At 48.6% G+C, this 12878-nt stretch overlaps 1 protein-coding gene across 2 annotated transcripts in view; it reads right to left on the bottom strand.

The window, feature by feature from the left end:
* Nucleotides 1-3531: 3531 nt before the first annotated feature.
* GFUS (GDP-L-fucose synthase) overlaps nt 3532-12878 on the bottom strand; it is a 29409-nt gene continuing 20062 nt past the window's right edge. Inside the window, exons 2-12 of one of the 2 annotated variants that reach the window (XM_080939200.1) lie at nt 8313-8409; nt 7483-7640; nt 7021-7135; nt 5604-5732; nt 5439-5512; nt 5140-5273; nt 4950-5014; nt 4623-4689; nt 4412-4491; nt 4146-4245; nt 3532-3850 (exon numbers count right to left, since the gene is read on the bottom strand). In XM_080939200.1, coding sequence (XP_080795326.1) covers nt 3795-3850; nt 4146-4245; nt 4412-4491; nt 4623-4689; nt 4950-5014; nt 5140-5273; nt 5439-5512; nt 5604-5732; nt 7021-7135; nt 7483-7628 — 966 coding nt within the window. In that variant the 5' untranslated portion in view covers nt 7629-7640; nt 8313-8409 and the 3' untranslated portion in view covers nt 3532-3794. Of the gene's footprint in view, nt 3851-4145; nt 4246-4411; nt 4492-4622; nt 4690-4949; nt 5015-5139; nt 5274-5438; nt 5513-5603; nt 5733-7020; nt 7136-7482; nt 7641-8245; nt 8410-12878 lie in introns of those variants that run through there. The other variant, XM_080939201.1, reaches the window with a different exon arrangement.

Here is a 12878-nt window from a genome sequence, read left to right as displayed (position 1 = left end):
GGCCCCGCCCACTAGAGCTGCACTGACGAACAGAAGCGGCTGGGCGGGTTCGAGGCGGGACGGGGCGGGACGGGGCGGGGCGGGCGCTGACACAGATTTTGTTGCTTGAGGCGAGATTTTCCCCAAGCTGAGGGGAAAGAAGAGAAAGGATGGGGAGCTAGTCCTGCAGGCTGTCTAATTCCTCCTGAGAAACCCGAAGCTAGAATCTCTCCAAAAGCCTTTCAGAGAGATTTAGAAAAAAAAAAAAAAAAAGCTTGAATCACCCTAGGATGAGGCTGGGGTTTATGGTAGGAGGCTGGCACTGCTTTTGCCTAGTGTGTGCACCTTGGGTTAAGTCCTCAAAGCGGGTTATAGTTTTCCGTATTAAAAGCAACACTAACCATCAGTTGCCAGTACACAGCACTTGCTTGAAAGTCTGAGGCAGGTGGATCTCGAGTTTGAGATCAGCCTGGTCTACAAAGCAAATTCCAGGACAGCCAAGGCTACAGAGAAAATCCCTGTCTCAAATAAGTAAACAAACAAACAATCAGGGTCTTATCCAAATTACCCATTCAAACAACTAAACTTAATTTTTATTCCCTAAAGTAACTTCAAGTCAAAAGTATACATAGGCTTCCTACAAACTGGATAAAAGTGGTTTGTTGTTTTGTTTTGAGTGTGTATAATTAGGCAAAATAGAACAGCACTTAGAAGGGCAATGCTGTCTGTCCTCAGATTGTGAGGTCCCACAGTAAAGATGGCCTCCCCTGCCTGTCACAATCAGGATGATGGACAGTCCTTTCCTCTTTCACTGTGTGAGGTGAAGAGTTGTATTTCCTAATCTTTCCTCAGACCCCACCAGAAGCCTAAGAGCGGTAAGTCTGCCTGACATTAGATGGAAACCTGTAAAACCAGGAACTAAAAACTAAAGCTCAACAAAGTTTTCCCTTCTTAAAAGTTAACTGTCAGGCTGGAGAGATGGCTCAGTGGTTAAGAGCACTGACTACTCTTCTGGAGGTCCCGAGTTCAAGTCCCAGCAACCACATGGTGGCTTACAACCATCTGTAAGGGGATCTGGTGTGTGAGCTACTGTACTGGCTGGTTTTGTGTCAACTTGACACAAGCTGGTGTTAATCACAGAGAAAGGAGCCTCAGTTGGGGAAATCCATTTTCTCAACTAGTGATCAAAGGGGGAGGGCCCAGCCCATTGTGGGTGGTGCCATCCCTGGGCTGGTAGATGTGGGTTCTATAAGAAAGCAGGCTGAGCAAGCGATGGGAAGCAAGTCAGTGAACAACATCCCTCCATGGCCTCTGCATCAGCTCCTGCTTCCTGACCTGCTTGGGTTCCAGTCCTGACTTCCTCTGGTGATGAACAGCAATGTGGAAGTGTAAGCTGAATAAACCCTTTCCTCCCCAACTTGCTTCTTGGTCATGATGTTTGTGCAAGAATAGAAACCCTGACTAAGACAGCTACAATGTACTTATAATAAATAAATAGATAGCTAGACAGTTTTTTAAAAGGTTAAAGAAGAAATGAACTGTCTTGGACAGCAACAGAAAGCAGATTAACAGTGGGAACTTGCAGAATCCTCACTATATACAGAGATGGACATGAACATAAGAAAGTGAGTGTAAAACATTTCTGTATTCTGGGATGCAACCATTAGCACCTGGAATTGTTCAAAGTTGAGACTTGAAAATTCATTCAGCTGTCTGGCCAGAGTGATCAAGGCACTCGGATTCTTATGACAAGGTGCATTCCTTGACCTAATGACATGTTTAACATACGAACTGGTGGTCACTTGACAACTGAGTGTCTGGCAAGTTCTGGTAAACTCAGATCAGCTTTTCCTGGGGCTGGGAGCTATATCCTTAACGCCCTGGCTGGTTGGTGAATGCTTATCAGAGGATTAGGTTTGTAGGAAGTCTGGAGGTAAATGCAGGGAAGGCATGGGCCAGAGGCAGACTGGGCAATAAACATAGGAGGGGCCAGCTGACACTGCTTTAGAGGGTGAAAGACCAGGCAGGCCCTGGCTGGCATGCTAGAAGACAAAAGGCTGGGAACCGAGGGTTAGTGTAATGAGAATAAAACAACTGGATATCTTTAGTACTTCTGGGAGGTGAGAGGCAGAATGTATAGGAAGGGTGGGCTCAGTGGAGAAAGCCGAGCAAGTTTTGAGACCTCATTGGACAGGGCTGGGTCAGAAGGTACTGGGTCAAAGGGGCGTGGCTTCTGAGGGGAGGGGACAAGTGGAGGTGTGAGTTGTCAATTCTGACTGCATGTGAAATTAAGTAAAACACAAGCTGCTGGGTATGCCCTCAGAGGATTCTTTTGGAGTAGAAGTGGGAATATCCACCGTAAAGCACCGCAGCGCCTTCTGGTGGCAGCTCCATAGCAGGACATGGAAGGAAACTTTTTTGCTTGTTTGTAGCTGCTAAACCTAAGATCCAAAAGTACTCAGTACACAGAAGACCAGCAGCTCTCCAGGAGTCCTTCAGCGCCAGGCTGCCACTGCTGAGACATGCAGCCTTATACACTGAACAACTACTTGATTCTTGGCCTGTCCAGTGTTAGTCATTGTTGGGCTACCCAGAGCACATCCTATAAGCCAGTCTAATAAATCACCTTGTTTAACAGTTGTTCCTGTTAAAAACCCTCATCTGTCCAGAAGCCCATTGTCAGCTTCAGCTATGTGACTGGCTGTTATGACTCATCGCCTGGAAAAGTCTTAATGTTACTACACAGGTGCCAACTGTCACTTCTTGCCTGGAGCTGTAGCTCTTGAGTCTTGGGAGTAAATGTCCCCCCTCTGCTCTCCCCAGTCTTCAAGGACAGTAGTAGCTCCATTTCAAGATTGAGAGGAGTCAAGGGGCCTGTAACTTCCAACCCCATGTCATCATGGACAAGAAACAATCCTAATGGTCTTAGGTGAATAAATTCTACGATGGGAGTCTGAAAATGATCCGGAGCTGCGGTCATCAGAGACAAGCAATACCAAAGCAACCTGCCCCTAGCTGCAGCAGCCTTAGGTGGAAGCTCTTGTGCTGCCCTAACTAGCCTGGATTTGACCATCTAAGAAGAAACAGAATGGAAAAGTCCATGATGTCACCACTCAGCTAAAACTGACCAACAAGGCCAGGCCTGGGGGACCTAGAGAAGTCTGGGTCACCTGTCACCAGTCTTCCTAGCAGGCCCATCCTTGTGTCCCCGGATGGCCCACTGAATCTGTCCAGATTGAGATTCACCTTCCTTCACCACGGTCAAGTCTGAGAAAGAGTGGCCTGTGTGTGACCACAAGTGAAGGGTTAAGCATGGCCAAGATACAGGCAAGGCTGTTGGGGAGGTCCCCTGCTCCAGACCTGAGACCCCTGACAATGATATCTGACCCATGCTGCCTGCTTCCTGATGCTCCTTCACACAGGGACTCTTACCTTGGACCTAGCAGCTCTTAGGAGCTAAGTAGCACACAAGGGACAGTAGCACTGTCCCAGACCAGGCCAGGCCAGGCCAGGCAGGGCTGTGGGAAGGAGAAGACTGGCACAGCTTCTGAGTCCAGGCTCATGAAAATCCATTTTATTGCTTTCTAGACCAGCAGGGACACACTGACGTCGGGCAGAAGCAGACAAGCAAGGTGTAGGTCTGGCCTTTCCCCAGGGACAAACATGGGCCCTACTGGACAGCAGCAGGGAGCACCCTGGCAGAGAGGTCAGCATGTGGCTCAGGTTGCTGGATACTATCCTCGGTTCCTGGCAAAAGCCGAGGGTGGTGACCACTGACTGGGCATTGCCAGGTGAGCACCTGCTTGGCCCGTGCTTTACTTCCGGGCCTGCTCATAGTTGTCGGTGAACCAAGCACACGTTTCCTTCACAGCTGCAGAGACAGACAGGTGAGAGCCAGTAACTACCCTGCCCCCCAGGAGGTAGGGAGGGTGCCCCCTCCCCCATACCCTAAACGATAGTGTCCTGCTTCTCAGTGGATATAGGTTTTGTTAAGGGTCTGGTGACCAAGCCGGCAGAGCGCGCCAAACCCCGTGGTCCCAGTATGGAGGCTAAGTCCTCGGCAGGGAACAGGGAAAAACAGCTGGTGCTGAAGCCAAAGGCGAATTGGCAGAGAGACTTGCAAGCAGGTTGGGGTGGTTAAGGATGTTGGATGGATAGGAACTTACCCTGCTTGAAGGGTGTGAAACGGAAGTCAGGCAAGTAGGATCGCAACTTGCCGTTGCTGGCTGTCTTCTTATACTGCCCATCTGACTTTGTCGAATCAAACTGGATCCCTTGGTCAGGACCATAGCAGAAAGTGCACTACCCACTCCTGCTGCAGGGCAAGCACCACCAGAAACAAAATGGTGCTAGGTTAGCCATCCTACAAGGGAAAACCGAATCACCCCTCACACTGCCTCACCATCACTCCATCTCCAGAGCCAAAGGATACAGTGACTTCCCCACAGAAGTCCATGGCCTCCACTACAGCCTCAGCTGCCTCCTTGATGGACACTTCGTCTTCCTCGCCCACTGTGGGGAACCATGGGCCAGCAGTCAGTCAGGCCTCCCTGTCCAGACCCCTAGGGGCATGTCTGCTCCCACTCCTCAGGGTGGATACAGGTCCTGCCCTGCTGTAGGAAAGGCAGCTGCAGGACGCCCACCTGAGAGGATGATGGGCTCCACCTCATTGTACTCCCGAAGGACCCAGATGAAGAGCCGGGCGAGGTCCTGGAGGCCAAAAGGTCAGGTCAAACCCACAAGTAAGCACCAAATGCCCCTAGTGTAGAGGCTGGACCGCTGTTTCTGCTCCCTTGGAAGTACAGCCAGGGCTCACCCTAATGGAAGTCCCTCATTCAGGGCACACTTTCTCCTACGGAGCCAAAGTTGCACCCTTGGGGGTTTGGCAAGGCTCAAGGACTATTTTGCAGGCCTCCACCTCCCACACAGCTAGCTTTACTGGGAATGCCATGCTCCCCCCCAAAACATACCAGTGAGTAGATGAACTGCCTCCGAGGCTTCCCTGTACCCCACACAGTCAAGGCTGAACCACTACCTACAGATGGGGCAGGTGTCAGAGCTCTGAGGCCAGGCCCAGTTCCCTGCCCACCCCGCAGCTGAGCATAAAGCCCCCTCAGGCAGGTAACCTGGGCCAGGCGTGTGCCGGACAGCTGCACTCACTCTTGGCCAGGTGCACCTTATGGATGAGGCCAGGCAGCACGTGGCCGTCTTCGATGTTGAAGTTGTCATAAGGCCCAAAGACATTGGTAGGGATGACAGCAGTGAAGGTACAGCCGTGCTGCTGGAAGTAGGCCCTGTGGAAGCAGTGTCTCCTGATACCATCCCCAGAAAGTGTCCCCTGCGTCCCCAATTCCTGGCTTCTTAAAAATGCTATAGATGAGGCAGCAGGAAGGCCTCACTAACCCAGGGGTCCATCCTCCCCTCTCCAGAGAGGCCTGGGCAAGACCAAGAGGGAGCACCTGTTCTGCACGTCAATCATCCTCTTGGCATATGAGTACCCAAAATTGCTGCTGTGAGGTGGCCCGTTGTGGATCTGGAGGAGGAGAAGGAGATGAACTGAGAACCCCCACTTCCTGGTTCTGCCCACACCTTCAGGGGCCACCCCAGGAGGCCCTGGTCCTCACCATTGTCTCATCAATAGGATAGGTGGTCTTGTCAGGGAAGATGCAGGTGGACAGGCAGGAGACCACCTTGCGAGTGCCCACCTCGAAGGCTGAATGCAGGACATTGTCATTGATGTGCACGTTCTTCCTCTGCAGTGGGTGGGTGGCACAGGTGGGTCAGACAGACATGGGAACATACCGTGGCTCATATATGAGCACTATCTGTGCCTATGGATAAGGCTGAGTCTCTCAGCACTGACCTCATAGGAGCTGCCATCCTCTAAGACCACAAAGAGGTCCTGCCCTGCCTGCCTGGGTGCGGAGGCCGCAGGGGCATCCTTGGGGCTACTGAGTGGAGAGAAGGCAATAGAGATGAGGAAAACTTTAGGTGGGGTTCCCACTACAAGGGAGAAGTCTTCCTTCCACTTCCAGAGGAGTCATGCCCTGCTGTATCTCGGTGCTTTGCCCTGCACCTCTCCAGTTCTGTTCCCTAAACTGATATGAAGCATGCTGGTCTAAGAACAGGGGAGAGGTAGAGACCAGGCAGTTTTCTGAAAAGACTGGGATGGCCAAGGAGAGTTTTGGGTGAGAGTCCTGGGGCAAAATCTGGCGGGAACCTCTGCATACTATAGTGTCCAGTCAGGCCAGCTAGGTCAAAGCCACTGACTGCCCAGAGGCAGGTGGGCCAAGTCTTAAGAGCACGGTCAGCAGAAGAGAGGCTCTTAGGTTTTGCCCCTCCTCCTAAGGCACATGCCACAGACACTCCAACATACATGAGTGGTTAGTAGATTCAGAAAGTTGAGGAAACCAAGTACAAGAATCTGGCAGCCGGGGTGATGATAGAGCACGCCTTTAATCCCAGCACTCCAGAGGCAGAGGCAGTGAGTCCGAGGCCAGTCTTGTCTATCAAGAAAGTTCCAGGACAGCTAGGGCTATACAGAGAAACCCTGTCTCAAAAATCAAAACAAACAAAACCCCAAAATTAAAAAAAGAAAAAAGAAAAGAAAAGAAAGAAAGGAAGGAAAAACTTTTGGGCTAGAAAGATAGCTCAGCAGTTAGGAGCACTGGCTGCTCTTCCAGAGAACCAAATTCCAGCACCCACATGGCAGCTCACAACTGTCTGTACCTCCGGTTCCAAGGGATCAGATATCCTCACACAGACATACAAACAAGCAAAACACCAATGCACATTACATAGATAGAGAGACAGACAGAGATAGATAATCTGGCAGCCAAGCAAGCTCAGTCCCAGACACATATGTGGTGTGGTGTGCTGGCTTCTTTCAGCTTCCCAACCCTGCAGGTCAGCACTTGGCCAAATGTCCCCAGGGCTGTGCAAAACGAGCCCTCAGGGACTTCTTGGGGTAAATCTGTGGAAGTTTCAAAACCCCAAGCTCTTGGCTCCCAATGCCTGTTGCCCCTGAAAACTCCAACTTACCCAGAAATCCAAGTTGTATTTAATATTCCGGAAAAGGCCTCCTACCATTGCAGCAAGATGGATGACGTGGGTGGGCTGTACCTTCTGGAACAGAGCCCGGGTTTGTGCTGCATCCCTAAGGGAAGCCAGGATGTCAGGAGGTGAGGAAGGCCTAGCAAGGCCTGAGGAAATCAGGAGTTAGGAGCTTGGGCAGTGAGTATACTGAAGGGGTCCATGGCTAGAAGGGCATCCAAAGAGACAAGTAGCTCAAAGTTCAGGGCTTTAGCACCTGTCAGATGTGGGAATCCCGGAACTACAGGAGGATATTTACTTAGAGCACAGCAAGCAAACACTGCCAGATCAGTCACCCAGCAGGGAGGACTCAAACTCGTGGTAGGTTACTGCTAGGCTTGGGAACAAACTCCTTCAGTCTGGAAGGGGAACCAAGAGGAGGGATTGGGTCTGAATATGTCCCCAACTTACGTGAGATCTGCATCTTTGGAGGAGACAAACACCCATTCCTCTCCAGGCAAGCCGGCCCCATCTGCGACCACCTTCTGGATGGCTCTGCCCACCAGTCCAGAGCCCCCTGTCACTAGGATCCTCATGGATCCGTGGGGTTCACCCATTATGGCCTGCACCTGAAGGGCCAAATGGCGAGAACTAAGGAGGATATAAGATGTGCCACTTTCCCAGTCCCATTCTCCTTGGCCAAAGGCAGTAGGTACAGAATCAAAACTCCCAAGGAGGAGGGACAACAGGCTGACAGACACACCCAGCTCTTCCCCCAGGAAGTCCTTTGCCCTGGGCATTATAGGTTCCTGCTGGCTGCCATCCAAAACAAAGCTGCTTGGTCCCAACCCGTGACCCTACTAGCCAGAAGAAAGGTACACCTCATCCCTATGGCTACAAAATTAGGGCTGGCAGAACCCTGCACAGATCGTAGCGGCTGCTTCTCCCCAACGTTCACCCTACAGACAGACAAGGGGGCGGTACCCGTGCTTGGAGCCCCGTATCCACAAGTGCTGAGCTCATAGCCTACGATCTAGGAAAGCCTACGTTTTTCTAGGGCAGGGTGCGCACCACTGGATGGCATTAAGACGCTGGGAATTTGTTAGGGTGCCTGTAGCGAGGCTCTGAACCAGCCGCATGGCTTCACAGTTACCCAGATGAGCAAGGACCCGGGCCCCAAACCCCTTGGTTCCCGACCCAGCCCAACCCCAACCAGACCCACAATGAGACGCACTCTTACGGCCCTGACCAGCCTGCGAGGTTCCCGGTTTGCTGCACGGCATCCAACTGTTAAGTCTCACCTGCGATGCGTTCCACCAGTCCAAGAGCTACTTCCGGTGCACAATCCTCCAGCTACTCCCGGTTCAAGTGGAGGGGGTGAGGCCCTCCTGGGGAACTCTGGGAAATGGAGTCTTTGTCATGCGCCAGTGAAATGGGCCCTTCTGGGAAATGCCTTCTGGACCTCATGGCCATTTAGGGAACCTAGTCCTGTGGACAAGGCTGGGGTGGTCCCCTTTGACCGCCGGAACTGCAATGTAGAGGACAAGCTGCCCACCCAGACACACTCTTGTGATCAAACGGACACGAGTCCCACAAGGGACTAATGGGCTGGCCAGGAATTTCTAGTTCTTATCTTGCAAGGAAGACCACTTCCCATTAGCCCTTCTGCATGTCTTTAAGTGGCCAAGTGCCTGGCTGAGTCAGCATACCTCATCATCTGTGCGTTCCAGCCAAGAATTCACAGAAGACTCGATTTTTTTTTTAAACCTAAAAAGCAGTGAATAAAATCTCTTCTACCTCGACAACATCTTAAAGTGTGTTTCATAATGAAAAATTAAAATATCAGCCAAAGGGGCACATGTTAGGATGGTGTTTTTAAAAGCACCTGACACCAAGCCGGTTCATCTGAGTTAGATCCAGTAGGACCCATTTATTTAGCAGAAAGCCAGAACTGACTTCCACAAGTCGTTCTCTGATCTTTATGCTCACATTGTCCCACACATGCACCGGCACATACAAAGAATAAATAAATGTAAAAAAAAAAAAAAAAAACTGAAAAAAATGTTGGTTCTGAGGAGGTAAATAGGACAGCAGATGATTGAATTTAGCTAATTATATGTATATCAACTGTGATGGTAGTGTTAATTTAAAAATAGAGACAGATTTAAAAATAAAACTGTGATGGAGCATGTCTTTAATCCCAGTACTCAGGAGGCAGAGTCAGGCATATCTCTGAATTTGAGGCCAGCCTTGTGTACAAAGTGAGTTCCAGGGTGGCCAGAGCTACATAATCTCAAAACAAAACAAAAATAGACACAGGTTGAGGAAATGGCTCAGGACATTTGCAAACAAGCTGATGGCCTGAGTTCACTCCCCGACCTATCTCTGGAACCCAAAGAAATGGAGGCAGGGGAGAACCGGCACACTTGTGTTTTTCCTTAACACCAGGATTTATTGGACAATAACAAATTCAGAAGGCCCAGTGGTCTCCGCTGGAACAATATGCATGCCAAGCAGTCCAGACTTTCTTAATATTGAGCTGAGGCAAACACAAATTATTTTATTACAATCCTAGCTATGATTATCACCTTTGAGATTACAGATGACACAGTGCACAGTGAAACTGTCTGCAGTGCCTACATGTAGGATGCAGAATGGAGAGGCAGAGGCAGAAAGCTGATGGGGTGACAAGAGCCCCTGTGGTGGGTAAGAGTCTGGTAACTGCTCTGTACTCTTCCCCTCAACCTTAGGAACCACTGGGTTTACTGGAGATACTTACAGTAGTTACATAACCTCACTAAAAGCCCATCCCAGCACGGATGATGACTCAGGAATGCTGGAACCCTGGAGCTTTCTGTACGATTTGCAGTTAGCTACACAGGTCTCCCCTCCTCAAGTGTCATTACTGCTTATCTGGGGGCAAGGAGGGAGCTTGTGAGTATGGCATCAGGGACATCTTGACACTAGTGAGTTGTTAGCTTCCAAGGTCTTAAGGAGCCTCTCCCTCTGGAGTGGAATGTTTCAGAATCTTTTATTTACTTCTTGACAATTTTACACATGGGTATAATGTATTTTTATTTAATTTGCATTTATTAGTTCAATCATCTCTCTGAGCCTCTCCTAATTTTTATGTCTCTGAAATGACCCAATTGAATATATATAGGGTTGCTTGCATGAGTACTTGTGTAGGGTCGTTTATCAGAGCTTGGGCAGCTTCCCACACTGACAGACAAAAGACCTTCTTTGCTTATTACATTTCAAAGAACGATGTAGCCAAACTTCTGGCTACCTTGTGTATTCTTTTTTTCTCCCACCCTTTCACTCCCTAACACTAGACAGGAGAGAAAAAAGAATAAAGTGGGGAGAGGACATGTTATCATTAGACCACGTCCTGTTGATTAGGGGCAGGGAGTTCCTTGGGGCAAGTTTGATCTTTGCCATCAGGATAGCTAATTTCTTCTTCTTGTTTTTTCTTCTTTGCCTGCAATTACTTAATAAGTGGCAATCAACAACAATCAAACAATGACAACCCAAACCTCTTGGGGCCCTAGCACTTATATACCTCTGAAGAGTCCTCAAAATTCCAAATGTCACACAATCACAGAAACTATCTGCCTCGGCTGCTGGAAAAATCATGCCCCGCTAGAGTACGAGGCAAATTATAGTCAGCTGTTGTGGACAATCTGAAGGAACCCTATATCCCACACCTGGGATTAAAATGAAAACATATTATATTTCTGTGCTTTTAAAGAAATTAAAAAAAAAAAAAAAAAAGCTCACTAATTCCCCCTTGTAGTCGTAAGCCATCTATTGTCTGTGTTTAGCAGGAAATTATAATCAGAGACATTTTGGATGAACTAAGCAATTTTTGGATCAGTGGCCATGATTTTCAGGATACCTCTCCTGCTCAATTCTAATCTTTATAAGTTTTGATGGTATACACAGCTTTTCATGTCTTGTAGAGACATAAACAAGCTCATGTCCCCAACATAAAAGTTTTGCAGGCTTCCATTCTGATGTTAACATTTTCTCAGAGTACACAGTCTCATTTAATTCCAGCTCTTTCTATAACCCGGTAACTCTTAGCTGTTCTTGCCTGAAACTGCTCATGAATTTTGCTATGGGCACTTGAGCAAGGCCCCAACGCCCAGATATTATCTTGGATATCTCTCTTGAGCCTACATTCATTGGTCCCATGGCAACCTTTGCCACATCTCTTGCACACCCTGAGAAGTCTAGGCCTTCTTTCTGGTTTATATTTAGAAAAACCATTGCCACTAGAAATGGCCTGTTTATCTCTCTGGCACAAAGTACCATATTTCTTGAAGTTAATTTACTAGGCATTTTGATACCAGAGACCTCTAGCTATAGTTTGACTCATGATATTAGCATGGTACACATTAGAACCAATATTTGTGATATTCCTTATCCATTTGTCCATGGGCACTGCTTTTTCCACTCTTGTAATCCCTGACTCTGCTATTGGCTGTCTGATCTTCATTACAACCTTTCAGCAGCAGGGCAAAGCTTGATACATAGTTTGCCTTTAGAGGGTGTAGAGAGACAAACATTTACAAATTAGAAAACCCATAGGTGGGCTATAGAAATGAGAGTGCCAGAATCCTGCCAGCACTTAACTCTCCCGCTGGTACAGTATTAACAATAGAAAATACAGAGGCACACCTTAATACAATGTAAGGAAGGTCACCCCAGCAGAATGGCACTTAAGTCTCCAAAGACCTTGAGGCAGTGGGAAAAGACTCCTTCACAGTGGGAAGCCCTTTCCTAAATTCTCTAGGAAATTAGAGCAGTTCTACCTGAGGTTCTGCTGGGCCTGCTGAGAGCCTCAAGGCTGGTTATCTCTAGAGCAGAGATCTAGTCTCAGAGTTTATCTAGGAATATCCCTGGGCACAAACTGAGTACTGTTACATGTTGTTAATAATGATGATGTTTTATTGTAATCGTATGCACCAATCCTGTCTGTGTGAAGTCCAGCAGTCCTCTGATGGAGGGAGGATGATTACAGGAAAGATGGAAAGAAGAATCAGAGACAAAAGTTAGAAGTCGGGATGGCTGCAGGTCTAGACCGTGCCAGCCCTGGAGGTACTTCTCAGATACATTAGATATCATTATATACTTTACAGAATTGTAAAGTCACGAGATAGCAGGGACAACGGCTGATGTACACAGAGTATCTGTTCCCATCCAGAGGCCTTCCTGTTCCTTCCACCAAGATTAACAGAACATTCAGCCCCTTCCCTTGAGTGTAGCTCCTTATTGTCCCAGGCATCAACAGGCCAGGAAATCTGCCAGCAGGCACTCACCTACCTGGACTCTGCCTCACAGCCAGGCTTTCATAGAAGCAGGAAAAATAGCTCCCAACAATCTTACAGCCTTTTTGAGCCAATATGCCATTATGTGGCTTTGGCTGGTCTAGAAGTAGCTATGTAGAGCAGGTTTGCCTTGAACTCACAGACATCCACACAAGGCATGTGCCAGCTACTAATCATCCTTTTCAATGTTTACTTTTCCTCTAAATAAGATACTGAGGGCAGGGTGCAGAGGTCCTGAATTAACACCTTAATTGACAAGTACTAGCTTATAGTGCCTAGCTTTCTAGAGAAGCCAGCTAAGCACCCCCCCCCCTCCAGCAATCCAACTACCCTCATGGTAACTGTGATGCCATTTTTTTTTCTTTTCCTCCACAAGATAAGGTTTTTCTGTGTAGCCCTGGCTGTCCTGGAACTTGCTCTATAGACAGGACTGGCCTCAAACTCAGAGATCCACCCGCCTTTGCCTCCTGAGTGCTGGTACTGAAGGCAGGCATTGCAGTCATCAACTACTGTTGGACTGCATGTCTGCCTTAC

Source organism: Micromys minutus (assembly GCF_963924665.1).
Source record: "Micromys minutus genome assembly, chromosome: 27".
Lineage (NCBI taxonomy): Eukaryota > Metazoa > Chordata > Mammalia > Rodentia > Muridae > Micromys > Micromys minutus.
The sequence above is the reverse complement of the archived record's forward strand: the minus strand, read 5'-3'. Positions and strand labels throughout refer to the sequence as shown.